Source organism: Spermophilus citellus (assembly GCF_964194105.1).
Source record: "Spermophilus citellus genome assembly, chromosome: 13".
Taxonomy (NCBI): Eukaryota; Metazoa; Chordata; class Mammalia; order Rodentia; family Sciuridae; genus Spermophilus; species Spermophilus citellus.
Window position 1 is genome coordinate 25,687,772 of NC_138193.1, and position 26,288 is coordinate 25,714,059.

A 26,288-nucleotide genomic window follows, 5' to 3' on the forward strand; every position below is an offset into this window, starting at 1 on the left:
TTCCCAGGCCCGGGTCGGGGGCGCGCTTTCCCAGCACGCTCTGCGAGGCGGCGGGATGGCGGCCTCGGCTTCTGCGCGCTGTCTGAGCGTCCGCGGCGCCCTTCGTCTGCCTCTGCGGGGTCGGTGGGCGGGCGTGTGTGAGCCGGAACGCGGCTGTAGGTGAGAGCATTGCGGGGCATCCACGAGGGAGGCCTGGATCAAGCTGGCCCGGCTTCCCCGGGGGCTGCGGGGTTGGCGGCACTGACGGCGAGCGCATGCGCGAGCTTGGGGGCGCGCGGTCGGCTCTTTGCAATCCCGCGGCCAGCACCTGCGCGGAGCACAGGACTGCTGGCGTGGATGGCCGCGCAGTGGGGGACTGCTGCCAGCCTCCCGAGTTAGGAAGTCGCCGCCCCGCCGCAGTTCAGCCGCGGCGCGAGGATCCCGAGCACTCGTAGGCGTTCCCGAGTGAGGAAGCCGCCGGCGGGGACCACGTGCCCTGCACCGCCACGGGACCTCGACTAGGAAATCATCCGCCTTTATAAAAACGGAAAGGCCCCAAATGCCTGGTCACATAACGTTTCGGTCTGGGAGCAGGGCTGAGACACGCGCCTGTCCACGTAACCGCTGAGCTCAGTACACAGGTGGCTCGTAGAAATGAGAGGCCGTCCGGAGGGGCGAGAATCCGAGGGAGGCCTGTTTGCTTTACCTGGTGGCTGATGCTAGGGATTGAATTAGGACCTCACGCTCGCCCGCGGAGCTGTCCCACCCCAGCCCAAGAAAAGCCTGATGTTAGATTCGATATTTGCATTTTCCCAGGTTGGATAATAGACAGATTTTCTGATGAGTGGATTGTAGCTAATTAGAACCATCGGGGGGGGGGGGATTCTGCGGAATAAATGGGATTTGTAACTTACCATTTGTGTTTTACATGTCCTTTCCTCAATTACCCTCAAAGAGGAGGAGTCATCTCTACTGGTGTTGCAGAACCCTCCGCGATTCAATCCTAGCACTTGTTTTCCTGCTCTTGCCTAGAGTTGACATTCTTCTGTCTGTTTCTGTTTTCTTTGCCTGACACAGCACCTGCCTTTAGCACTGATGGTCAAGGCAATACTGATCTCTCGTTCAGAAACGGTGTGGTTGGAAAACAAAATAATCCTTTTCTGAAACATCCTTAGCATAGACAGGTAATATTTTAAAATGATGCCTGAGGCAGACACTCAAAGAAGAATTTTTTTTTTTTTTAATATGTTATCCCAGCTTACTTATCTAGGTAGTTTGGATGCTGTTTAAGAAGGGAATTTCAAAGCTGGGCCACGTGGCACAAGCCTGTAGCACATGAGGCTGAGGCAGGGGGATCATGGTTTTGAGACCAGCATGGGCAACTTAAACCCTGTCTCAAAGTTTAAAACAAAATGAAAGGAGTCAAGTAGTAGCTCTGTGGTAGAGAGCCCTGGTTTCAATCCCCAGTATGCAAAAACCAAAAAACCCACAGGATAATATCAGCTGTGCATACTGTCAATATGGTGTTGATTAATTTCTTAGTATGTTAATAAAGTAGAAATATAGTTATCCTGAATGAGAATGAGACATTTGAAAATTGAATCAAGCGTCAGTGATTCTGTATTTGGGGTAAATAACAATTTCTGAGTCTCTGGGAAGCTGTCAGCAGTTCCAAGTCTAAATTATGCCTCATATATTTAGTATGTTCTTGGTTGTTGAAGAAAGTGGAGTATAAGATCATTGGTGATCTTAGCTTTGCCATGATTGAGTGCTACAAAGAGGTAGGCCTGTTTATAAGGGCAAGATCACTAAATTGTTCCTCTTAACCTCAAAATATCCTGAGTCCCCAGAGTTAAAGTACCTTGTATCTTAAACCAGCTGCTTAGATTGTTTAGTGCTATTACAAATTTCTCTTTTTTTCTCTAATTTTTTTATGATGAAATTTCTTGGTTCAAAAAATTCTGACTGTTTTGTGTCTGTATCTTGTACTCATTCTCTAGTAATAGTGCCACATGCTGATTAGGCCATGTCTTCTTGGCATACATTGACTTATACATAGAGTTATCCAGTCTGTTGGATCCATGGTAACTGGAAAATTTGGGCTCAAAATGCACATGAGTGAGGGTAAGCTGATTGATTGATTGATGAGCATTAGCTTTCAGGTTTTTATTTTTTGCAGATTTTATTCTAAGAGTGCAGCCCTACCAAAGGATGAAGGAACTGATGTAACAGGTATGTTTAAGAAAACTATTGAAGTAGTTACAATTTTTAATCCACATGTTGTATTTTGTTGTATTATAATAGTAGGAAACTTGATTCATTTTTTTCTTCTTCTCATTAAGGAATTGAACAAGTAGTCATTCCAAAGAAGAAAACTTGGTAAGTATTCAATTGGTGTTCATTCCATAAGTGATTGTGTGCTTAGTGTGAGTGGGACGGAGGGTCAGTTTAGGAGTGGTGATGCGGAGTGCTAAGGGAGTAGCCAGAGGGGAGAGACCTGGGAGTGTGAAAGAAAGATGGGTGGAGAGCGAAGAATGAAATTGATTTAAGCATTCAGAGACCTTCTGAACTGTCTGAGCTAGTGTGTACCGAACAGTGGTTAATCACGAGTTTCAATATTAGATCAATCTCTTTTAGAGAATTTTTTAAATATTTATTTTTTAGTTCTTGGCGGACACAACATCTTTGTTGGTATGTGATGCTGAGGATCGAACCCGGGCCACACGCATGCCAGGCGAGCATGCTACCGCTTGAGCCACATCCCCAGCCCCATTTTTTTTTTTTTTAAGAGAATTTTTAAAATATTTATTTATTTATTTATTTATTTTTATTTTTTCAATCTCTTTTTTTAAGTGAGTTCTCTCTCACGTGGTTGGGAAACCAGACAGAAGTTAGCTCTTTTATTCACTGGGTATATCTTTAAACAGATTGCCTTGTGTCGCTTACACAGCAATTGTTGAATATGTAAGAACTGAAACTTCTCAATACTGCTTGTTGTAATATGATTTTGTTGAATACACTTAAAGGTCCCTCAAAAAGCCAAGTCTTGGAATTCTGACTGTAACTTAAAGACTCAGGTTCATTTAAAAAAAAAAAAAAGGCTTTGTTAAATTACAAAAGTAAGCAAGGTCATGGTCAAAAGAGGAATGGAGTGATAGCTCTAACATGCAAAAAGGAAACAGAATCACTGACAGTCCCACATGGCTCAACTTCCTGCCAGAGTGGAGTGTGAATAACCATAGTGCTCACCTAGGGGTTGAAAGGGCATTGCAAACAGTGCCTGTTGCAGAGATGGCTGTTTCCAGTGTTGCAGTGTGGTCTTTTTTTATATAAGCTGAGCATGTGACTTTAGAATTGAACCGTTAGATGTAATTTTTATCCTCGGCCTTTAATTTTTAGCAGCCATGTAGTATTTCACTATATAGATACACTAAAGTTCACTTCTGTCTTCCCTGGATCAAAAATCAGAACCAAGAGAAGAATGTAGTTATCCGCAAATGAGACAGTCCCCCGAGGGCATTAAAGTCCGAAGCCCTGGACCCATTTTACCTCCTGGCCCGAGGAGTGACCTGCAGGAAATCCAGAATAGGGAGCTTTCAGAGGGTGTGCTGCGACCTTGCTGAGCCACCTTCACATGTTTCACCGAGTAGTCCTGTCAGTGTGGACCATGCACACAGTTAGAGGGATGTGGAATGTGATATCCAGAGTGGGCATTTGTGCTCATTGCGTTGGTTTCTTTTGACAATGTAGACATTTACCAGTGTCTTCGAATGGGTGGAGTCATCTTATTGGCATCAGAATCACCTAGGGATTTTGCTAAAAATGCATATTCCTGCCAGTAGTTCTTATGGATCGTAAAGTATGTGGCCCACAGATGCAGAGGCCAGCAAGGCAGGGGCATGTGATTGTGATGCACCTAGAGGTCGGAGTCCAGGCCAGCCTGGGGAGAAGGTGTCAATAGAACAGGGAAATGAGGGGTGCACTGGTCAGCAGACTAAAGCCAGGTTTTGTGTTTTCCAAGTTGGAAATGATTTTTATGTTTTCATACAGTTGGGAAAATCAAAAGAAGACAAGGTAACATAAAAATTACATGAGATTCAAATTCATGATATATGCTTTGGGCAGCACAATCTCACTTATTTACATATTGTCTGGCTGCTTTTATGCCACACTGGCAGAGCTGAGAAGTTTAGACAGTACCCTTTGGCTCCCAAAGCCCCAAATCTGTATTCTGTCGCTTTACCCAAAAAAGTGCTTTGTTCCTGCTAGAGCCTCTGACTTCCAGGTCAGGACTCCATGTTTTTAGGACAAATTCTTGTTGCCTGATTGTAAAGATGAGGCATTTTAAGGCTCTGATTTCCCAGATCACACAAGTGTCTAGAAGACTTTGATAAATTGTTGAGAGAAATGGTGAGTGAGTGTATGTGAATGTGATGCAATAAAGGCAGTGTTCTGAACGGGTTAATCTGAACTGGTTAATCTGAACTGGGCACTTATTTTAGAGAGAGTGGGAGCCAATTATGATTAGTGCATAGGCAACTGGACTCATTGAAGAAATGTAAATTAAAACCTATTAGGTTAGCAAGGAGAGGATTTAGAGAGATGAGAGCTACATATATTTATTGATGGACCAGAAAATTGGAATGACTGGAGGGAAATTTTTTTTAGTCAAAATTTTTAAATGTGAACACTGATTGGCAAGAAGTACACTTGTGTATATACCCAGAGATGTGAGTGAACATATTCTCCATACCTGGGAATAGTAGCAAATAGAGACAACCTGCATGCCCATCAATGACTAAGTGAGTAGTAAAAATGGTCATCATATGATGTGACATTTAAAGGAATTAATTAGGTCTGTTATGCCGGGAATAGTACATTCGAACTTTTATAACGTGCAAAGTGACATGATTTTTCTTTTATGGATATATGTGTGTGTAAAAGTACCTATGAAAATCCTGGGATTATACCAGCCTCGTGGATGAGATCTTAAGGTGATACCAGGCACTTTAGATTCTTGTAAACCTAGATTACTTTTCAAAGATAATATGTTCGTTGTGATGACTTCTAAAAACAACCCTTTTTAAAAAGAACTAGTGGTAATCGGTGAGTTTTTTCACTGCCATCTGTTAGTACGTTATGAAGACACTCAGTTATGCCAGTGTAGGGTTTAGTTAAGGAATCCTGAGCGCTGAGAGAGTGTTTCTTTATCATGTGCTGGAATTATATACATGTGACTTTAAAATTGATAGAAAATTCAGCGGATGTTATGTGCATCAGGGAATTAATATAAATTTTTTATTTAGTACTAGGGATTGAATCCAGGGACTCTTAACCACTGAGCCACATCCGAAGCCCTGTTTTGCATTTTATTTAGAGACAGGGTCTCACTGAGTTGCTTAAGTCCTCACTAAATTGCTGAGGCTGGTTTTGAACTTATGATCCTTCTGTCTCAGCCTCCCAGGCTACTGGGATTACAAGCGTTTGCCATCACACTTGGCTCTATTATTCTTTGGTCTCTGGTGACTTATGTTCTTATGAATGTTAGATCAAACTTTAATTAGAAACAGTACTTCTGGTTTGTTAAATTTACTGTAATTCTTTTGGAAATGGACCACATTAAATCTAACACGGGAGTTAAAAATAGAATTGAAACCAAAATATGTCATTTGTCATTGATGCCAGTTAAGCGTTTTCCAATAGCTGAGTGACAGGTGCCCAGGACTGCTGGCCTGCAGTTCTCCCGTGGGGTTGTGTGTGGTGGAGAGCTGCCCCACACTGGGAGGCACATTGGAGTCCTCTGGGAGTCCAGTGAGGAGGCACATGGCCATCCTCCATGTGTCTGGGGGCTGTGACTCCATGGCTGCAGGTGGAGCCTGTGGTTTCTTCTCGTGGCCTGAGGAAGAGCCACTGTTGGCAGTAAGACAAAAGTGTCCATACAGCTGCAACCCAGATGCACAGGGAGGGAGTAAGAGGAAGTCAGCAAGTGGTGTGAGGAGAGTGTGCATCGCTCGCTCTGGGTGGGTACGGACAGTGAGGAGGGCATGTGCTGACCACCTGCAGGCAGAACAAGAGGACCTGGCCCCATCTTCTAGCTTGCAATCTTGAACGGGAGGTACAGGCACCAGGCCAGGCCTGAGCTGTTACCGGTGACTGCCTGAGTGTAGGACACTCCTTCCCTTCGCGTCAGGAGTCCAACAGGGTCAATCTGTGATTCTTTTCCTAGGGATAAAGTGGCTGTTCTTCAGGCGCTTGCATCCACAGTCAACAGGGTAAGTGGGACTTCTTGGTTTTAATATGGCTGTTAACACATTTGATCTTCATTATTCAGAATTAAAGTATTGCAAATCCATGAAGTATATTTAAAATTAATCCAGTCTTTTCATTTGAAAAGTGGGAAAACTTAAGGCCATTAAAGTGATTGGCCAGGCTATTTCCTGCATTAAAATCTTCACTTAGCTCCACGCCCTTTGTTTCTGACTGTCATGTTTTTCTGTCATACCAAGGATTGTTTTAAGGTGCTGGGACTTGAACACAGGCCCTTGTGCATGCTGGGCAAGTGTACTGCTGCACTGTACCTCCAGCTCCACACCAGGGGGTTTGAATCACTGGTCGAGCTTGTTGAAATGTCTGTCTCTGAAGGATAGTGCCTTGGTAACCATAGATGTGGTCCCTGTGCCAGCTTGGAGAACTAGTGCCCCTGCCATGAGGCTGCAGCTTGGCAGTGAGTAGCAGAACCAGATGAAAGGAGCCTTGCTGAGGTGGGGCTTTCACAATGCTGCAGAAAACTAGTACAGGAGGAGGGGAAAGAAACCTGCCTCCAGGTCCCAGGAAGAACCCCTTCCCTTAAGGGCCTCAGGTCCTGGAGGCCCCTAGGGCACAGAGGAGAGCTGCAGAATATAAGTTGAGCTTTCACTGTGAACAGAGCCCAGAAGGCCCCAGTAGGATCAGCCTAGGAGAACAGTAGAGGAGGATTTGTGCTGCTGTTTCTAAGTGGGGACCTTAGTGCTGGAGGGCAGCTTTGACAAGTATAGAGCCTTGGAACACTGCTGTGCACAGCCCAGAGGGCCCAGTGGTTTCCTGCATTTGGTGAAGGGAACTTGCGGGTGGAGTTCAGCCTAGATGGGCAGTGACCACGCTGTGCAGGAAATCCTGTTCCACAGAGTGGGTGCAGAACTTTGTAAAGCAGAGGATCCTTCAGTGGTCCCAGTGACAGTGCACTCACACCTTAACAGTGGCCTGGGTTTGGGCCATTGTCTGCGTTGAGGTGTGCATAATTTTACGCAACTCTTGCAGAGCCAGTGGGACAATATAGGTGTCAATGTGTGTGGCTTCTGTCTCTGGATGTGTGTATGTTAATGTGTACCCACGTGTATGTGTTCCTGCATGTAAGTATATATTAAGACTTCTTGTGCAGAACTTGTGATCACTGACACTGACGAGCCCCCTCCCAACCCAGGGTGCTGTGCCACTGAGCTATACTCCTAGACCTGTTTAATTTTTGAGAGAGGCTCTCGCTCAGTTGCCCTGGCTGGTCTGGAACTTGCAGGCCTCCTGCCTCAGCTTCCTGAGTCCCTGGATTTACAGATGTGTGCCACAACACCCTGCTGGGAGGTCTTAATGGTCTAGCTAGAAGAGTGCCTGTGTCTTTTCGTCAGGATCCCACGGCCGTCCCCTATACATTTCAAGATGACCCTTACCTTATACCAACGTCCTCTGTGGAGTCGGTGAGTATGTTCATGCAACTTTTCTGATGCTGTTTTTTTTTTTTTATTTTACTGGTTTGTGTATAAGAGTACATACATAATTTAGTTATAGAAACCTTTGAAAAGTTTGTAGATGCTGATAAGTTGATGGACTTTATAAATCCTACTTTTATCAAAAAGATTTTGATTTTTTTCTCTGGAGAGTTTTGGCTTGGTTTTTCGTGTTAGGACTTTTTCACACGGAGTGGACGATTGGGTGAGGCTATGTTGTTTTTGTACACGTCAAGATGTGCTGTGCGGGGCCTGAAGTCAGGCCCACTCAGTAGAGTGTGGGAGGCCCTGTAATTGGGGTTCTCATTGGGAGTCCGTGTATTGTGGCGTCCTTTCTTGTGGGGGGAGAATAATTCTTGCTCAGAATTTACCTTTGAACTTATTTGAGTCTAAATTACATGTAAATTCCAATTTGTATCTAAATCTTTTTTTATACAGCGTTCATTTTTATTGGCAAAGAAGTCTGGGGAGAATGCAGCAAAGTTTATTATTAATTCACATCCCAAATATTTCCAGAAGGACATAGCTGAACCTCATATACCGGTAAGGAGGGTGGTGCCTTTTTCACGTAACACTATATAAATGTGACTTAGACCAAGTTTGGTGGCCAGTGACAGCTCTTGGTGCTCAGTACGTGAGTGAAAGCTTTACTCACTGTTCAGTGCCTTTTGCATGTGTTTGCTTTTCATCCTGCTGTCTCTCTGGACTTCTGTGATGCCACACTCTGGAGTCTTCCCTCTGTGCTGCTCCTCGGTCTCTGCACTGCTCAGGCATGGGTGTATCAGGCTCTGTGTGCGGGTCACCACCTCCTACCCGTCTGCCCTGCGACAGTCGCCACCTCTCACCTGTCTGCCCTGTGTGATGGTCACAACCTCCCACCTGTCTTCCCTGCGTGAGGGTCACCACCTCCCTCCTGTGTGCTCTGCTGCATCATTAGTTCTTGCATTTCACTTGGCCTCTTGCACATCCAGCCCCGACCGGTCTCTGCACTGCTCAGCCATGGGTGTATCAGGCTCTGTGTGCGGGTCACCACCTCCTACCCGTCTGCCCTGCGACGGTCGCCACCTCCCACCTGTCTGCCCTGCGTGAGGGTCACCACCTCCCTCCTGTGTGCTCTGCTGCATCAATAGTTCTTGCATTTCACTTGGCCTCTTGCACATCCAGCCCCGACCCCTGTGCTTGGAACTTCCTGTTTCCTACAGCCTCTCTGTCTTGTAGCCCCGTGGTGAGCGTTTATGCAGTGCCTGCTGTGTGCTGGGCCGTGTGCTCCGCATCAGCACATGGAGAGCAAGGCTAGTGCACCTTTCCGCGAGCGGAATGCTTATCTGGAGAGTCATCTTGTCTCCTGTCACATCACCCCGCTGCCCAGAACTCAGACCCAAGGATAGCCTGCCCGTCTCATGCTGTGACTCCCATTGACAGATTAGGAAGCCAGTGTGATTGTGAAAATGTTACAGTCCTGAGCTAGGACAGTGGCAGCCGTGGAGTGACCACTTGTTGGCCTGTCCTTTCCTCTTTGTCTTTGACTGACAGTTACTTTCCTGTGCCTAATTTGGTTCAGCTCTGGAGCCACTCTTGTGTGAAGCCTTCCAAGGGTCCCCTACTTGTGTGGTGGGCAGTACCATTCACATTATATTGTATTTTGTTTGTTTTTTTGCCAGTGCTGGGGATTGAACTAGGGCCTTGTGCAAACTTTCTGCCTCTGAGCTGCATCCTCGGCCCTGTCATGATTTCTGTATCTGCTTCCTTCATTAGACCAGGAGTATAGAATGCCTTTCTTTCATCTCTGTGTCAATGAAGCCCACCTGAGTGCCTGGGATAAAGTGTAGTACCCATTCTAAACGACTAGAATCAGTTAGTCAATAAGTGAAGTCAGTATTCCTTGGTGGTATTGAATGTGTAGAAGAAAAACCATTCAGGATGAAGGTTCTCTGCCTGAGGGAACTAGATGTCCTCTGACATCTTTAACCAAGCTTGGGCCTGGAGGAGGAAGACAGTCTTAGCAGGGAAAATATAGTCAGTCAGCCTTAAGCCGGGAGTTTAGTTGGAAGTAGGGGTCTTCCTGAACGGTTACGTTAGGGTGTTTTTAAATCTTAGGGTAGGCCATGCTGAGTAGTCTGTTTTGGAGTGGAGAAAAGGTTTTGTGTCTGTCCTTGGTGGTTTCTAGTTGGGTTTCCTAGTGAGGCGTGCATGTTAGGAGCTGGCTGAGATCTGGTGCAGGAAAGTGCATGGGGCTCTAAGGTTTTTGCCTGTGGGTAGACATCTTGTGTGGCTGTCCTGTCCTGTTTGCCTCCTATGATAATGTCCACCATCTTGTCTTCCCAGTGTTTAATGCCAGAGTACTTTGAGCCTCAGATCGAAGATGTAAGCGAAGCTGCCCTGAAGGAACGGATAAAGCTCAAAAAAGTGAAGGCGGCTGTGGACATGTTTGATCAACTCTTGCAAACAGGTGACTCAGTTGGGTTAAAGCTGCTCTGGGAACACAGATCACAGTGGCATGAGCCAGTTAATGTTGAGTGAAGGGTAGGGGCTCTGTGCCTTTTGCTGGATGACTGTGTCGATTCCGTTTGCATAGTTAACAAACCCCCATGTTTGACATTCTGCTCTGGCTGCACAAGGAAGGTAGAGTTTCAGCCCTGTTGATTTGTTGTGCCCTTGTACTGTGGCACTGTGGAGAAGTGATATAGCCGTTCTTTGTGTCCACCTCTAACTTGAGATCTGAACGTACCGAATTCAGTTTTCCTGGACCCTTTGTATTTGGAAGGCAGGACCACACACAGTTGACAAATACTCCAAAAAGAAAGCACACTAAGCTGGGATTGGGGGACTTTGATATTGGTACTAGCTCTAACACTGAATTATCTGTGACCTAGAAAAAGTCACTCATTTCCTCAGGGCCTCTAGGTTACAATCAATCCTGTGCACTCTGAGTTAGATCTGATGGGCTTCCAGGAAGACACACCTGGAGAGCATGACTGAGGAGCTCTGCAAGTCATCCTGGTCAGCTGGCAAGAGTTATGGATTTGGAATCTGAAGCATAAAAATCCATTAAGCATGGAAGAGATGGAAAATAAGCTGAAATCAGCCAGTACACATTTGAACACAAGAAACATCTGCATAATGCTGTGTGCCAGTTTTATTGTGTAGCTACTAACACCAGGTGTGCAGCAGACAGTGACTCTGTGAGCAGCACCTGCCAAGAGCCTGATCAGAGTTCCTGGTGTTAAGGCTGGTCTCTTTCTAGTTTCACCCCCACTGCATGGGTGTGTGCAGATATTCGCTGAGCATCCTATAAAGACAGTTTGTCAGAACCGTAGCTCAGTAATAGTGCATCAGGGAGGGACTGCAGAAAACTTTGTTATCAAACACTTAGTATGTCCCAGATAGTCTGCTAGGCCTCCCACGTACCTAATCCTGTGGGACCTTGTGAGCTGGAGTGTCCTATGGTAACTTTATAAAGGAAACTGCCTCGAAGGCTATGTCCCAGGGTTTCATAGTGCTGAGACTGAGGGTCGCTCTGTAGCCTGCACCCGCCTCTTCTGCAGTTTGCATTTTTCAGTTTCCTAGTGGGCAGTTTTATAATTTTTAGTGTATTTTGTTAGAAGCTTGAGTTGCCTTTTTTTTTTTTTCATATTTGTGTTAGTTGTAGGTGGACACAATAACCTTTATTTTATTTTTATGTGGTGCTTAGAATCGAACCCACCACCTCATATGCTGAGCCACAACCTCGGCCCTTGAGTTGCTTTATTATCTCTCATCTTTTCTCTGTCCTTTCTCCCTTTTGGGGGGGGGGGCAGGGAGGTAGGGGATGTACCAGGGATTGAACCCAGGGACACTCCATCACTGAGCCACATCCCCAGCCCTGTTTTGTATTTTATTCAGAGACATGGTCTCACTGAATTGCTTAGCTCCTTGCTTTTGCTAAGGCTGGCTTTGAACTTGCGATCCTCCTGCCTCAGCCTCCCGAGTTGCTGGGATTACAGGTCTTCAGCACCATACCCAGTCTCTCACTTTTTAATGAGTGCCAAAATAGCAGCATAACATTTTCAAAAGTTTTTTTTTAAATGTTTATTTTCTATAGGACTTACTTATGGAAGATTAATTTTTTAAAAAATATTTATTCTTAAGCTTTAGGTGGACACAATATCTTTGCTTTACATTTATGTGGTGCTGAGGATCGAACCCAGTGCCTCGTGCTAGGTGAGCGCTCTACCACTGAGCCACAACCCTAGCCCTTCACAACAGTTTTTAAAAGACTGATCTAATTAGGCAGTTATGCTCATATTTCTGGGCCAGTGGTTTGGTGGAGGGGTGTGTGTGTGTGTGTGTGTGTGTGTTTTCACATGGGTCTGGGCCAGGATAACTAGCAGTAATTGGCAGTGTTCTGTAGGAAATGACTGTTAAAGCCATGAGACAGCGTCTCTAAGTATGTACATGAAGTAACTGGGCTCAAGCTTAGCCTTCCTCTTGTATTTTAATCTTTTATGTTAGACTTCGAGGGTAGTTGGGATTTTTTTGCTGTCTTATCAGTCTAGGTGTTTGAGTCCATATTCAGAAATTGGTAAGGTGGGATATATTAAATATGTATCCGAAAGCACACTAAGAGAAATAAGTGGAGAGTTCTTCTTTTGTTGTTGTTGTTGTTTTTTTTTGGTGGTACTGGGGATTGAACCCAGGGCCTTATTCATGTGAGGCAAGCACTCTACCAACTGAGTTATATCCCCAGCCCTAAGTAGAGAGTTCTAATGTGCGGGTTTCAGTTTTTGGATGTCTGAAGGTTTCTTTCCCTTCTATTCTCCTAACTACAGGAACTACTGTGTCCCTTGAAACAACCAACAGTCTCTTGGATTTACTGTGTTACTATGGTGACCAAGAACCTCCAGCTGATTTTTATTTTCAACAAACTGAGAAGTCAGAAGAATTGGTAATGGCTTTTAACCTTGTTTTTTATTTGTTCTTTTTAAAGTTCTTTCTTGAAATTAGATGGGTTCCCATGCCACGTGTCAGTGTGGTTGTATGAGGTCTGTACTGAGGCATGGCATGGTTTGGTATTTATCATAAAATGGCTTTGATACAAAGTGGAAGGAGAGCTGGGTGCTGTGGTGCACACTTTAATTTCAGCTATTGAGGGCTGAGGCAAGAGGATCACAGTTGGAGGTCAGGCTCAGCAACTTCACAGGCATTGTCTTAACACAGAATAAAAAGGGCTGGGGCTGTAGCTCAGTAGTAGAGCACTTTGCCCAGCTTGGGTAAGACCCTAGGTTTAGTTCCCAGTATGGTGGGAGGGGGTGTACGATTATTTTAACCCTAGTCCCCTTCTTTGAAAATTTTGTGTTCGCCTACTACATATTCAGGCAAAGCTCTGACCAGAAATGCCCTTCTGTCAGTTACGGTGCCAGCATGATGTCTGGTGGTCAGGGAAAGCCTGTGTGGCGCTGGCACCCTCCAGCATGCACGTGTGGAAGAGCAGGGAGAAAGGCGCTGGGCCTGTGTGCAGGGTTGCTTGGGTGGATTTGTACGTAGACTCTCAACCCACAGGTTTCTCTTCTGGAAGTCGATTCCAAGGAACCCTCTGTATCAAGTAAGCAGAAGCAAGGCTGACCTTGTTCTTGTGGTCTTTATACCCGTAACTGCTGAGGTACTGAACGTAATCCACGTCCGTCCACTAGTGTGTGCTGAACTCTTTGAGGGGGTAGGTGGGTGTCAGTCACCCTTAAGATCACTCATGCATGGCTGAGTGTGGGTAGAGTCACCGACTAAGTGGGACAGTGTGTACAGCAAGGTACAGGCAAGCATCCCTAGTCTGAAATCCCTAACCCAAGTTTTTGAAGGCAAATGCTCCAAAATCTGAACTTTCTGAGTGCCACTAGTGGAAAATCCACACAGGACTACTTGGATCACCTCAGGTACTAGAAATAAATATTACATAAAATCACCTTCACTGTTTAGTGTCTAAGATGTGGATGAAACACAAATGAATTTCATGTTTAGACTTGGATCATTCCCAAGCTATACACATGCACGTATTTCGAAATGCAAAAGATCTTAAATTTGAAGGACTTTTGGTCCCCAGGATCTTAAACAAAGAGATGTTCAACCTGTGTTTTTGTGAAAGTGCTTCTCTCTGAGCGCTGGGCTTGCCTGCAGTGGGCGTGGGTCATTTGTCAGCATAACTGTTCTGCAGTGCAGGACACAGGGTAGTGCATGAGTCCTCCTGGCCTCCTACTGTCCCCTTGTCCAGCCCAGGCAGTGCTGGGCAGTGTGGCGCCAGGAGGCGTCGACGTCTGTTGGCCCTGGTGCTGGGTTTGAGTCTGTGTCTTCACTGGCTTGTGCCCTGATGGGGAACCAGGTGTGGCCTCTGAGACGCTGGGGAACCAGGTGTGGCCTCTGAGACGCAGGCTGTGCTCTGGCGTGCAGTTCCAGCTCTGTCTTGTCTGGGCCGTTCAGGGCCTGGGCTTTTCCTCCTTCTCTGGAGCCAACTCGTTCTTCCTCTGTCCTCTGCTGATGCTTGTCTGGGCACAAGCATTTGGTGGGTTTCTCTTGCCTCCTCCTGGATCTGTTTTTCCTTTTTTCCCTGAGTCCCTGCTGTCTTTTCAGTGGTGAGCCTGGGAGAGTGCTTTCTGTGGTCTAACCTTTTATTTCTGTTGATGCTTCATTGCAGGAGCAGACCACAGAGGAAAATAACAAAAGAGCCAGTGTGAAGGCTGCTCATCAGGCTGGAGTCACTTGGAAGTAGGTTACATAGAATCGGAATCCTGTATTGCAGCTTCTCTGGGTGGGTGGGATGTGCCCCAGCACCCCTAAGAGGATGTGATCTGCTGCTGCTGTGAGGTTCAGAGCCCTGTGCATGTGACGGAGACCTTTGTCTCTCCCAAGGGCATCACCTTCAGCCTGCATCACAGACCGTTTGCGCAGTGCTCATCGTCCTGGTTTCCCCATTTAGCTCAGTGTGGCCGTCACCTACTCTGGTTCCTGTGGGGGTCTCATCACTAGTGCTACTTTGAAATAAGTATCCCTAATTCTGAAAGATTTGAAGCTTTTATTTACTAAAAATGCAGATGCTAGAATATGGTGCCAAATTAGGCCTATCAACCAAGTAGTTGTGTCCACAGTTCTGAAGGACTGTGCATAACACTTGGCTACATTTGAGAGCATACACAAACCTGGAGGTGTGGCCGTCTGGAAAGGGAAAGTGCGTTGACATCAGACTCCCTGCGGGAGGGATGAGTCTGAAAGAGGATGGGGCAGATTTCTTAGGTTGTGATGATTAGGAATGCTGAAGAGCATGGCGTTTGGAGTCTGGGCTCGCGTCCTAGGGTAGTTTGTATTAAGTGCTCTCTCTCTTTCTAATAAAGGGAGAGGGGGCGTGCATTTGCTAGACGATGACGGGTTTGGAGAAGCTGTTGTCAGTGGTTCCCCTGGGAGTTCCTGGAGGGGGGGGGGGGTGCCGCACCACGCGCCCTGTCTCAGGCTGGCCTTTATGTCTGCAGAGCCCTGGGTAGCTTACTCAAGGTCCTTGAGACCAGGGCACCGTGTCTCCCACTCTGCGTGTTGGGACCATTTGATTTGAGACTGCGCCTGCGGTGCCTGGGCTTGTAAACCCGCAATGCCTTCTGCAGCTGGGCATGGGCTGCCCTGTGCCCTGGCTCCTATTTGTTTTCCTGTCTCTAGAGCCAGAAACAACGCCGAGAGGATCTTCGCACTAATGCAGGAGAAGACTGCACGTTCCTACTGCACCATGATCCGAGGAATGGTGAAGGTGCTCGGTTTTATTTATTTATGTTCCTCTGTAAAGTCCACTGGGTCGGGTTTCTCATCCTCAGAGCTACAGGTTGCTTATCCCTATGCAGAAGGCTTGGGACCAGGAGTAAGTGTTTGGAATGTTTGCATCTGTCCATGACGTCTGGGCCTGTGTTGTGTCTGTCATGTTCACTCGAGGTCTAGGTGGTGGTTTCCCCTTGCAACACCACCAGTGCTCAGAGGTCTTGGGCTTTGCGGCTGTTCAGGTTCCAGATGCAATGCTCAGCCTGTGCTGACGTTTTGGGTCAGGTTGTCATGGGGGCTGTCCTCTGCTTCATGGGTGTTTTAGTGGCTCCTAGCCTCTGCCCACTGGACATGGTGGTGCGATCCTCCCTCACCCTCAGACTTGACACCTCAGTCTCCAGGCAGAGCCTGGGCCCTGAGTGCGAGCCTTGGGGAAGGGGCTGCTCTGGTGCTCCCTGCTACAGTGCCACCTGGAACATAGGGGGCGCAGGCCTCTGATGGAGCAGCTGATGACTCTTCTCCTTCCCTCCCCCTCCAGCACCGGGCATACGCACAGGCGTTGGACTTGTACACCGAGTTACTGAACAGCAGGCTCCGAGGTGAGCTGGACGGCTCTTCCTGTCCCTCTCCACTCCTTCTCCTCTCCTAAGAGCCCTTGGGAAGTCCTTGGGTCTGGCCTCAGTCACGGGCCTGCCTTTTGCCTTCCTCTGTGGCTGTGGTCCAGAGGTCCAGTTATGTGGGCATGTAGATTAGCCCAGGGACACGCTGGAGACCACTGATCAGAGGAGAGCCTCAGCCCCAGGTGTTGTTTTTGTGGTTTTCTTTTCCAGCTGACGTTCACACCTTCAACGCGTTGATTGAAGCGAGAGCCTTGATGGCCAACGAGAAGTTTGAGGAGAAGTGGAACGGCATGCTGGTAAGGAGGGTGGGTCACCTCGGCCCACGCCACCCCGTGCTCGCTGCCCTCGGCTGACGTTCTGCAACAAAGCGTGCGGCAGGCGTTCAGGACACCCCTGTCACTGCCTCACGTCAGTGTTGTTGCTTTTGTGTTGTGTCTGTTGTGAAGTTCCTGTCGGATGAGTCGCATATGATCGTTGGCCTGCTTCAGACACAGCCAGAACGCTAAATTTCTCTCTCCTTTTGTCATTGACATTCTTTGTACGACGTTCATTACAAATTGTCCACCCAGGCTTAAGAACTACTTCGTGCTTCTGATTCACCTAGGAGCTGCTGAAACACATGTCTGTGCAGAAAGTCAAACCAAACCTGCAGACTTTTAACACCCTTCTGAAATGCCTCCGGAGGTTTCATGCCTTCGGGAGAATGCCTGCCTTGCAGACCTTGCGTGAGATGAAGGCCATTGGAATAGGTGAGGGCGCGTTTGGAGTCCTCACTGAGGGCCAGAGACTGTACAGAGGCGATCTGTGCGTTCTGGTGCAGGCTGCCTGCTGTGAGGGGTTTCTTCCCAACCTGGGCGTACTCAGTTGGCCCTTCAGAGCCCTGGGGTTGAGGAGGCCTTGATCCTCTGAGGGTCTGGTGCTGGGGTTCGATCCTCTGGACCATTTCCCTGTGGATTCCCAAGGATAACCAAAGTACTTTCATCTTGGTGTCCTTTAGAGCAAATTAAGGAACGGTTTTATAGCTCTCGGTTCTGAGGACAGTTGATCACTGTTGGTTAGCTTTAAATTGCATGACAGACATTTTCCTACCACAAGGGGTTGAACCTACATGCTGCTGGTGTGGTGTGTTCAGAAGGGGCTTGTGGAAGGGTGGTCGGGCATCACTTTGCACCATTCTGCCCTACTGCTCACGGGGAATCTGCTTGGTGAGGTGTTAGGGAGAGGCTGCCGTCTTGGGTTTTGCACCTCTGCGATACTGAGACAGCGGGCAGGGTCCCTCAGCGCTCACATCCCTTCAGCATGCTGCAGTGAGCTATATTTTGAACAGCTGTGTTTTTACTTCGATTTCTTATTTTTTCCATCCGCCTGGTATTTTGAGAACCCTCGCTTGCAACATACCACCACATCATTCAGGTATTCTACCAACCAGGTATGTATGATAATCTTATTTTAATTTGGGTAGAACAGCTCCTTACGTTTATGTGATTAGTTGTTGCAAATTATCTTCTGTGCATGTGAAGTGAGATTAGAGAGTTCACAAATTAACCCCTGTAGCCTGAGCGAGAAGCTCTTCTTAAGGTGGTCACCTTGTTGTGAAGTGAGATGTGAACTCGGAGCTGGAGGGCAGGTTTACAGTGTACTTGTGTTGTTGGAACAGAAAGAGGGTGGACAGAGGATTTCAGCCTGGAGTTCCTTTTGGTCTCTAGAACTGTGTATACAAAAGACAGTAGCCGCATGTGGCTGGTTAATTAAAAGAAAGGAAAATTTAAAGTTTTGGTGCCAGAGGGCTCAGCAGTCCTGTGTAGCTAGTGGCCACCGTTCTTGGTGATTGTGTTTGTAGCCTTTGGGAGGACCTCATGCTCCCTTTGTCACCTGCGTTAGGTCAGTTCCTATGGGAGCTGTGCGTGTGAGGCAGTTGGAACACCAGGTTGAATTTCAGCTCTCTCATTTAGTTACCACCCCTGTAGAAAGGAACAGGGTGACAAGTGACAGCAAGAGAGTGGTGATAGTGTCTTGTCCCATGCTTCGAAGGCACATTGCAGGCACTGAGGAATCTTTAGGTTCTTACTCCCTTGTCCCTAGCCTGAGAAGGAGCCCTTGAATTCAGAAGTGACAGCTGAAGCCATTCCTTCCTGTGGTAGGCCTTATGAAACAGCAGAGGGAACCTCATTCTCTGCCTTGGAGAGCCAATTTTGCAAAGTGTTCACCCCCATCTATAGGCAAGGGTTTTTTGGCTTTAAGAAAAAAAACAAACATGGGGCTGAAGCTGGGGCTCAGTGGTGCTGCGCTTGCCTAGCACATGTGAGGCACTGGGTTCAATCCTCAGACCATGTGAAAATAAATAAATTAAAGGTATTTTGTCCATCTACCACTAAAAAAGTAAAAACAAATACGCAACTGGTTTATTTTGGTGACAGATGAAAGTTTCCATGATAACTGTGACCCCTAGAATTCTACTCAGCCCTGATCAGACCGCTGTGAAGCCAGTGCTCTGAGCCCAAAGGCTGTTTCTCTACCATCATGCACGACTTGGCCTGTTGCTCACCTGAGTCCAGGTTGTTTGTGTTTCCTAAATGGACAGCTGTGGCCGTGGTGGGCATGGGAGTATTGATTGGTCTTATATACATCAGTTGGCTTTCTGCATTAGTAATTCGTAGACTTACCCAAGGGAGAGAGCCCGAAGTAACAAGAAATACACTTAAAATGCAATACTGTATAACTAGTAGAAAGGAATGTTAGCAAATGGCCACATGCTTCAGGAAAACATAGCAAGATAGCCCTGCACTTATTACTGGTATTTTAATTAGGTGTGGAGAGGTAGGGAATGTAGAGAATTATCTGACCAGAAATGCTGAAGGTCAATTTTTTGACCTGTTAATAGTGAGCTCATATGTTCCATTACTTGTGCAGTTGACCTTTTCTAAGCGCGTTGGTTTGCTGAGGGGTATGTTATGCACAGGGTTTTGCTCCCCTCCAATGAATATCCGAGCTGCTTGAGAAGAGGCTGAGACAGAAAGCCAAAGGCTAGGGCTGGAACTTGTGGACAAAGGCTGACTTGGGTTTTGGGAGCACTGTGCTCTGTAGGGGCAGTGGTTGGTTCCTGTAGCAGGCGTTTGGCCAGGCCTGAGGCTCAGTGCAGGAAGGAGGCAGCCCTTTTGTACGGGCTGCTGTGAGCTGGGGGTGGTGCAGGAAGTGGATTTGGTGAACCCCTTCGCTTTCTTTTTCTGTAGGGAGCTCTGCAAAAGCATCATCCCTCATCATCTATGACATAGTGAATGAATTAGCAGGAAAGGCTTTTTCTCCAAAGGACCTTGATGATGGTATGTATAGAAATCGCTGATTTTCCCTCCTGGCCGCAGGCAGCTCTTGATGCCGGTTGGCCTTGGCAAGGGCAGGGTTTGGGTGGTGACATCTGAGAAGGCAGCTGTATACTTCTCATCATTTTTTTTCTGTTAACTTTATCTGGCACACAACCTACTTAGTTGTCAGAAGTTTTATTAATGTTACTGACTTGAAAATACATTTTATTCCTTGTAACCAAAGTTCCCGTGGACTTTTTCAGATATGTTCTTTCAGTCGGCCATGAGTGTCGTGAGTACCAGTCTTTGCTTAGCTTTATTTTCCCAGTTTAACTGACCTAACTGGAGGGCAGGGCTCTCCCTGGCCAGACAGGTCTTGGCATGTCTTCACTTCTGCTTTTCCTCTTTCTCCAAAGTTTATACTTTAAGTCACATGGTGCCTCTGTTCAGATGAGCTTTTGGAGTATTTTGTGTTTGCCTCTGAATTAACCTTTTAAGTTGGTAAAAATTGATTTTTATTTTGGTCTCATTTTGTCATGTTAATCAGGGGAAATTTCACGTGGCTTTAGGGTGAATGGGGTGCAGCCTGCTTCCCGGGGATGCTTGTGTTGCCGTTTAGTGGCTGTCCTGGTTTTTCCTCTGGGTGCTCAAGTGTGTGTGTGCTCAGACCCTGTTCCCTGGCGGTGTGTGTATTGACAGCAGTGTTTCGCAGGAGAGAAGAGCTATCACTTTCCTGGGTGGCTTTGGAGTTAGTTATTTTATGTGGGTTTTGCAAAGTACAGTGGTGCTGGACTGAGGGCTCTCTGTGTTTCTTGTAGGATTTATTTCTAAAGGTAAATTGAATTATTTTAAATAAAATGCACAAAGCTTGGGATTTATTTTTCTCCCTATTATAACTTATTTGCTGTCAGTAAATTGATTCAATATAAGCATTTCTGAAGAGAACTGTACTTTTCTTTCTGAGCCACTGTTTGCCTTATAAAACATCAGTATTCTGCTTGCAAATTTTCAGTGCTCATCTCTCAAGGATCTAGAACTTGCTTATGAAGTACATGGCCTTTTAAATATAGGAGACAACCGGAAGTTCATTGGACCTGATCTTCGTCGGAATTTCTATTAGTAAGTGTAGGAAATGTGTTCTTTATTTATTTATTTTTAATATTTTATTTTTTTAGTTATATTTGGACCTAATACCTTTATTTTGTTTACTTTTATGTGGTGCTGAGGATCAAACCCAGGGCCTTGCACGTGCTAGGCGAGCGCTCTACCTCTGAGCCACAACTCCAGCCCCAGGAAACGTGTCCTTTAATTAGTAGATTTTGCAAGTGGGAGATTCTTGGCCCTGCATATCTCACCTCTGGTTTTAGGCAGCATGCCTATTATTTAATAGGTCGTGTTAATTGAGCACTTAGAAATTAAAGCAGTGCCTAAATTGCCAGATTTCGAAGTCTCAGGTGTGTATGCTTTGAGATTTTATTTTCTTTGTAACACTTTAAAATTTCTTGTCTTTTTCCTTAATGCCTTTTATATTTTTAAAAATTGTCGTAGTGGGAATTTCCTAAAGATTTCTTCCCAATACCTTGCTTTTATTTAAATTTTAAGATATTGGGATTGGGGCTTAGTAGTAGAGTGCTTGCCTAGCATGTATCAAGCACTGGGTTCTATTCTCAACAACACATATAAATAAAGGTACTGGAGCTCAGAGAGCTTACATTATTTGGTTTGCTTTTAGGCAGATAAAAACATGAATTTAAGCCACACATGGTGGACGCCTGCAATTCCAGCTACTCAGGAGGCCTAGGCAGGAGATGACAAGTTTGAGGCCAGCCTACACAACTTTGACATTGCTTCAGAGTAAAATTTAAAAAGAAGAGCAGGGGATGGCCAGATGTGGCCCATGCCTGTGGTCCCTTTGGCTAGAGAGGCTGAGGCAGCGAGATCACAGGGTCAAAGCCAGCCTCAGCAACTTCACAAGGCACAAAACAACTCAGCAAGACCTTGTCTTAAAAGGCCAGGGATGTGGCTCAGTGATTAAGCACCTTTGGGTTTAATCCCTGGTACCAAAAATAAATAAATATATAAACAAGCAAGTGTGGGGATGCAGCCTGGTGTGCATGCTTGTCCACTGTCTGTGAGGTCCTGGGTTCAATCCCTATACCATTAAAAAAATACCATCCCACAACTCCGGGGACGTGAACCTAAGGGGCAGCCTCCTGTCAGTGTGGGGACTGTTTTCTTGTGCCCAGACTCTCCACACACTGCTTTCAGTATCTGCTTGCTAAGACCTGCAGTGCATGGACGAGGCAGCTAGGAATGGCCAGGTATTGATAGGGCAGCCGTGCGTCACACTGGTGTGCATGCTGAAAACTGCCCAGCCTTCATCGTGTAACTCTGCTCTGACTTCACCGATCATGACCTTGTGGTTAGATGTAGAGATTTTAGACTAAATTACTTCTTTTTTCCATTACAGTTCCAAGTTTTTCGGTCTGCTTTGTCTAATGGAACACATCGATGTCACCTTGAAGTGGTACAAGGACCTGATACCTTCAGTAAGATGGCTTATCACTGTCCTGTCCTTGCAGATGGACCTGTGGGTGTCTCCACTGATCAGTGCTTTAAAATTGTATCTGTGTTCCTCTTCATTAGGTCTTTTTTCCCCATTCCCAAGTGCTGATAGGTCTTCTGCAAGCATTGGATGTGGCCAATCGGCTAGAAGTGATTCCTCAGATTTGGAAAGGTCAGTGTTGGCTTTGTGTCGAGGCCCATCCTACTTCAGTGGCCTGAGTTTTGATTGAGATGCTAACATTATTGTTAGGGATAGAAACTTCCATTTTGGCTGAATCGAAAACATTCCTTGATGTCTGTTTCAAGGTCATCTGCTATGTTTCCTATTGTGTAAGGAAAGTGTGGCTGTGTTGAGTAGCCTGTGTTCATCCCCTGGTGAGGGGAGCAGGCCCAGGCTTGTGCCGCTGTTGTGCTGTGACCTGGCGGAGGGCCGTGCTCGTCCTAGGCTGACTCTAAGTCCATGAATGTCACTCTGGCTCCTCTGCGTCCCTGTCTCTCAGCTGTGGGTGTGAGCCTGATCTGCCTCACGTGCAAGTCAGCGGCAGGCTGAGACTGGGACATCTGTCCATCTGCCTTGGGCGAGCACCATGTTAGTATGAAGCCGGTTTTTCTCTGCCTTGGTTTTGTGTGAGAAACCGTGGCCGCAGTCCTGCTCTGCTCCTTCACTATGTCTGGGGGAACCCTGGAGGTCCCCGGTGCTGTGGGACAGCGGCTCTTGAGGTGCTGGTGGCACCAGGAGGGCATGGTTGCTGTGCTGAGCACTGGCTGAAACGTGGGGTTTGGCCCTCACTGCTCCTCTGGGGGCCACTCTAGTCTCTGGGGTCACTCTGGTCTTCTGGGACTCTGGGGCCACTCTGGTCTTCTAGAACTCGGGGGCCATTCTGGTCTTTTTGGGACTCTGGGGGCTACTCTAGGACTCTGGGGTCACTCTGGGACTCTGGGGCCACTCTGGTCTTCTGGGGTCACTCTGGGACTCTGGGGGCCACTCTGATCTTCTGGGACACTGCGGTCACTCTGGGACTCTGGGGCCCACTCTGGGATTCTGGGTCACTCTGGTCTTCTGGGACTCTGGGGTAAACCTGGAATAGGTGACGTCAGCAGCTTATTGTTTTTACCCCCACAGGATAAAAGTGGGAGCTGAAGGGGACAAAGGCCAGCCAGAAGCTGCTTGGGTGGTCACTCTCATGTTTTTTTCTGTTCTTAAGACAGTAAAGAATATGGCCACACTTACCGCAGCAACCTGAGAGAGGAGATCCTGATGCTCATGGCAAGGGATAAGCACCCTGCGGAGGTAAGTGGGACTCAGCTGCAGCTTCGTCACCCTTACAGTACACGGGCACCAGCCGCCTTGACCTCTGTGCTGAGGTCCCTTGGGAGTGTTCTGCCACCCAAACCCAGGTTTGGGTTAAGATGCATGTAGACATGCTGCTGTTAGTAGAGTCCCTTCCTGAAGTCACTGTCTCCTCTGGCCTACAGCACACAGTGGGGGTGTCTTGTCCATCAGTGTCCTGACAGTGAACAGCAGCCTGCTTTAGAGAGAGAATGCATGGTGGACCTTGAGCAATATGGCTGATCAAATGATTGAGGACAGGCTCTTTATCTTTTTACTGTCACTTCTTATGTGCCGTGCATGCAGCAAGGTCAGCTGATAGAACACATGGCTCAGAGACCTTTGTTGGTTCTCTGCTTCTCCTGAACTTAAATTCCCCGGGGGACCAGGTGGGCATTTCTGCTGACCCTCAGCCTTTCAGCTCCAGGCGGCATTTGCTGACTGCGCTGCCGACATCAGATCCACCTATGAGAGCCAGGAAGCCAGGCAGACTGCTCCCGACTGGCCCACCACCCCCCTCAACTGTGTGGCCATCCTCCTCTTACGGGCCGGGAGGACCCAGGAAGCCTGGTGAGTACCCAGCCTCAGGCGAGTGTGAAGAACACTTATCCTACCAGGCCAAATCAGAATGCGGGAGTTTGGGATGGGAACTTAGAGGTTCCAGGTTAAAAATCAGAGTTTTGGAACACCAACATGCACGGTGAATATTCAAGAGGAGGGCATGGTTCAGATGGGCCAAGAACTCTCTTTCCTACCTGGCTTTTCTGCTTTCTGGGTCTGTGGGCTTGGAAATGGAAAAAAGTGGGTCAGATATGTTCATTTTGGAAAATGCCTTGGTCACTTGGGTTATTGACGTATTACCTGCAAGCACTTTGCCCGCACTGTCCTCTACCTTAGCATGTGGGCTGTATGTGGGACTGGTGAGAAGGCATGTGCTGCGTGCCCTGGCCATGTGTCTATCAGCACCGCCTTGTGCTGGCTCAGTGTCCAATGGTGTCCCTTCCTTCAGTATCAGGAAAGTCAGCCAAAGGCTCCGCGTAGGGTAGCTATAGGCAGGCAGAGCTGCCGAGTTTGTGTTGGGTTCAGAGGTGGTCAGGTCTCAGGTTCAGGAAGCAAGGGTGGCCCCTGTGCCTGCCTCCTGACTTGAACATGGGACCGCCATTCCAGAGTATGGTGGTTACTTGTGTGTCTCAGATGGGTGGCTTCTCTGCCACATGCCTGTCTCTGGGGGTGGAGACGTGCGTTTCCTATGTTGGCTGGTGCGGCAAGCCGCAGGCTGTGATGATTGGCGCAGGGGTACGGACCTCAGCTGAGTCATGGGAGCTGAGTGTGTGTGTCTGCCTCTGTCCTGCAAGTGGCAGGCTGGTGGCGGCACCTACACGAGACCGCGCAATCTGAGCCTGCTGTGCACCACCCTGGAGGAAAGCTGTTCTCTGCAGAAGGATGTGGCACCAGCAGTTTCTGACACCGGTCACGTCCAGACCTCCTGAGGAGCTGACCATGTGGAGTGTGGGTTGGGGTGGTTCTGAAAGATGGGCAGGCACTGGCCCTCTGCCTCCTGCTCTGCTGGTCACAGTGTCTGGTCTCTTCTTGCACAGGAGGATGCTGGGGCTTTTCAGGAAGCACAATAAGATCCCTAGGTGAGTGGATGGGCAGGCCTGGCTGGCCTGGGCTGGAGCCAGCCACGCAGGCTTGTCTGGGGCCAGTCGTGAGGCCCACAATTTGGGCGCTGGGCACGTGGAGGGCATGACCCTGGAGGGCGCTGCGCCTGCATGCTTCAGAAGGCCTCCATCCCCTGAGTTCAGTCCCCAGCACTGCGGGGTCAGTGGTCATGTGCGTGTCTTGTCTGCCTTCATAGAAACGAGCTGCTGCGTGAGTTCATGGACAGTGCAAAAGTGTCCAGCAGCCCTGCCCAGGCCCTCGAGGTCGTGAGGCTGGCGAGTGCCTTCAGCCTGCCCATCTGTGAGGAGCTCACCCAGAGGGTGATGGCCGACTTTGCAATCAGCACAGAACAGAAGTGAGTGGGGCCTGAGGGAGCAGCCCTTGTCCTCTGCGTGGAGAAGGCACAGCTCCCTCTTTCCTGAGGTCAGGGAGGCCTGCGGGCAGGGCTGGGCTTCTCCTACCCCGTGGTGTGCACTGAGGGGCGACTGCAGGTGCCTGCTGACTGGGACCATGGAGTCCACCGGGCGCCGGCCACGGGTGCACTCAGCAGCACCTCGCTTCTCCCCACAGGGAAGCCCTGGGCCACCTGGCTGCTCTGAGCAGTGACAGCGACAGTGACAGCAGCGACGGGGACAGCAGTGATGGTGACAGTAGCAAGGGCAGGTGAAAGTGAGGTGGCCTTGGCCACGCTGCCAGAGCGTTCACAGTGGCCTGAGGAAGCAGGACGTGGACTTGCAGCGCGGTTGACATGCTGCTGTGCTGGCTGAGGGAGTGACCCCCAGCTGCCACCCTCCCGGCTCCCTCACTGCCAAACCTGACCCCTGCGCCCCGGATGCTGGGACTTCCCAGGTCTCGGGGATAGACGGGAGCTTTACATGCAGTACATCACGTCATGTTGACTTCATTAACCTGGAAATAGCCATTTTAGGTTGTGCAGTGGTGTGCATACCTGTCATCCCAGCTGCTGGGGAGGCTGAGGTGGGAAGAGCCTGCGAGCACCCCTGGGTTCAGTCCCCCAGCACGAGGGCAGGCAAGTGGGGGGGGGGCAAAGTAAACCCAGCGATTGGTATGCGTGTCTTGTGTGTGTATCCTTTAAAAAACCCACAACAGCCTTCACCATAGGCTGCCCACTGGAGGGAGCGGGGCTTGTGTTGGAGCCCAGGGCTGTCCCCAGCACCACAGAGGACAGTGTCTCGGCTCTCCTGTTCACACTGTGTGCTGCACTTACAGTTTGAGCGCAGGCCCATCAGGGCAGGTGGTGCCCTCTTGAAGGGGTTGGTGCTGCTTGTCGGGCTTCTCAGGAGCATCCGCC

The 26,288-nt window shown here is 48.1% G+C and overlaps 1 protein-coding gene across 1 annotated transcript; it reads left to right on the forward strand.

Moving 5' to 3' along the window:
* Positions 1-26,047, forward strand: PTCD3 (pentatricopeptide repeat domain 3). The gene is made up of 24 exons (XM_081265036.1): positions 1-159; positions 2,159-2,211; positions 2,322-2,358; positions 6,206-6,251; positions 7,638-7,706; positions 8,175-8,279; positions 10,062-10,185; positions 12,545-12,660; positions 14,398-14,468; positions 15,408-15,495; positions 16,039-16,099; positions 16,331-16,416; positions 16,725-16,869; positions 17,499-17,549; positions 19,351-19,440; positions 19,683-19,711; positions 20,432-20,538; positions 21,890-21,968; positions 22,066-22,156; positions 23,190-23,275; positions 23,736-23,884; positions 24,913-24,954; positions 25,173-25,331; positions 25,547-26,047. The coding sequence occupies exons 1-24, from the start codon at positions 56-58 to the stop codon at positions 25,641-25,643; spliced, it is 2,085 nt and encodes a 694-aa protein (XP_081121162.1). The 5' UTR covers positions 1-55; the 3' UTR covers positions 25,644-26,047.
* Positions 26,048-26,288: the final 241 nt, after the last annotated feature.

Coding starts and splice junctions, on each gene's coding strand:
- PTCD3 (XM_081265036.1), top strand. CDS start 56: ATGGCGGCCTCGGCTTCTGCGCGCTGTCTGAGCGTCCGCGGCGCCCTT. Junction 2,212..2,321: donor TGAAGGAACTGATGTAACAG/GTATGTTTAAGA, acceptor CTTCTCATTAAG/GAATTGAACAAGTAGTCATT. Junction 23,885..24,912: donor GGGAGGACCCAGGAAGCCTG/GTGAGTACCCAG, acceptor CTTCTTGCACAG/GAGGATGCTGGGGCTTTTCA.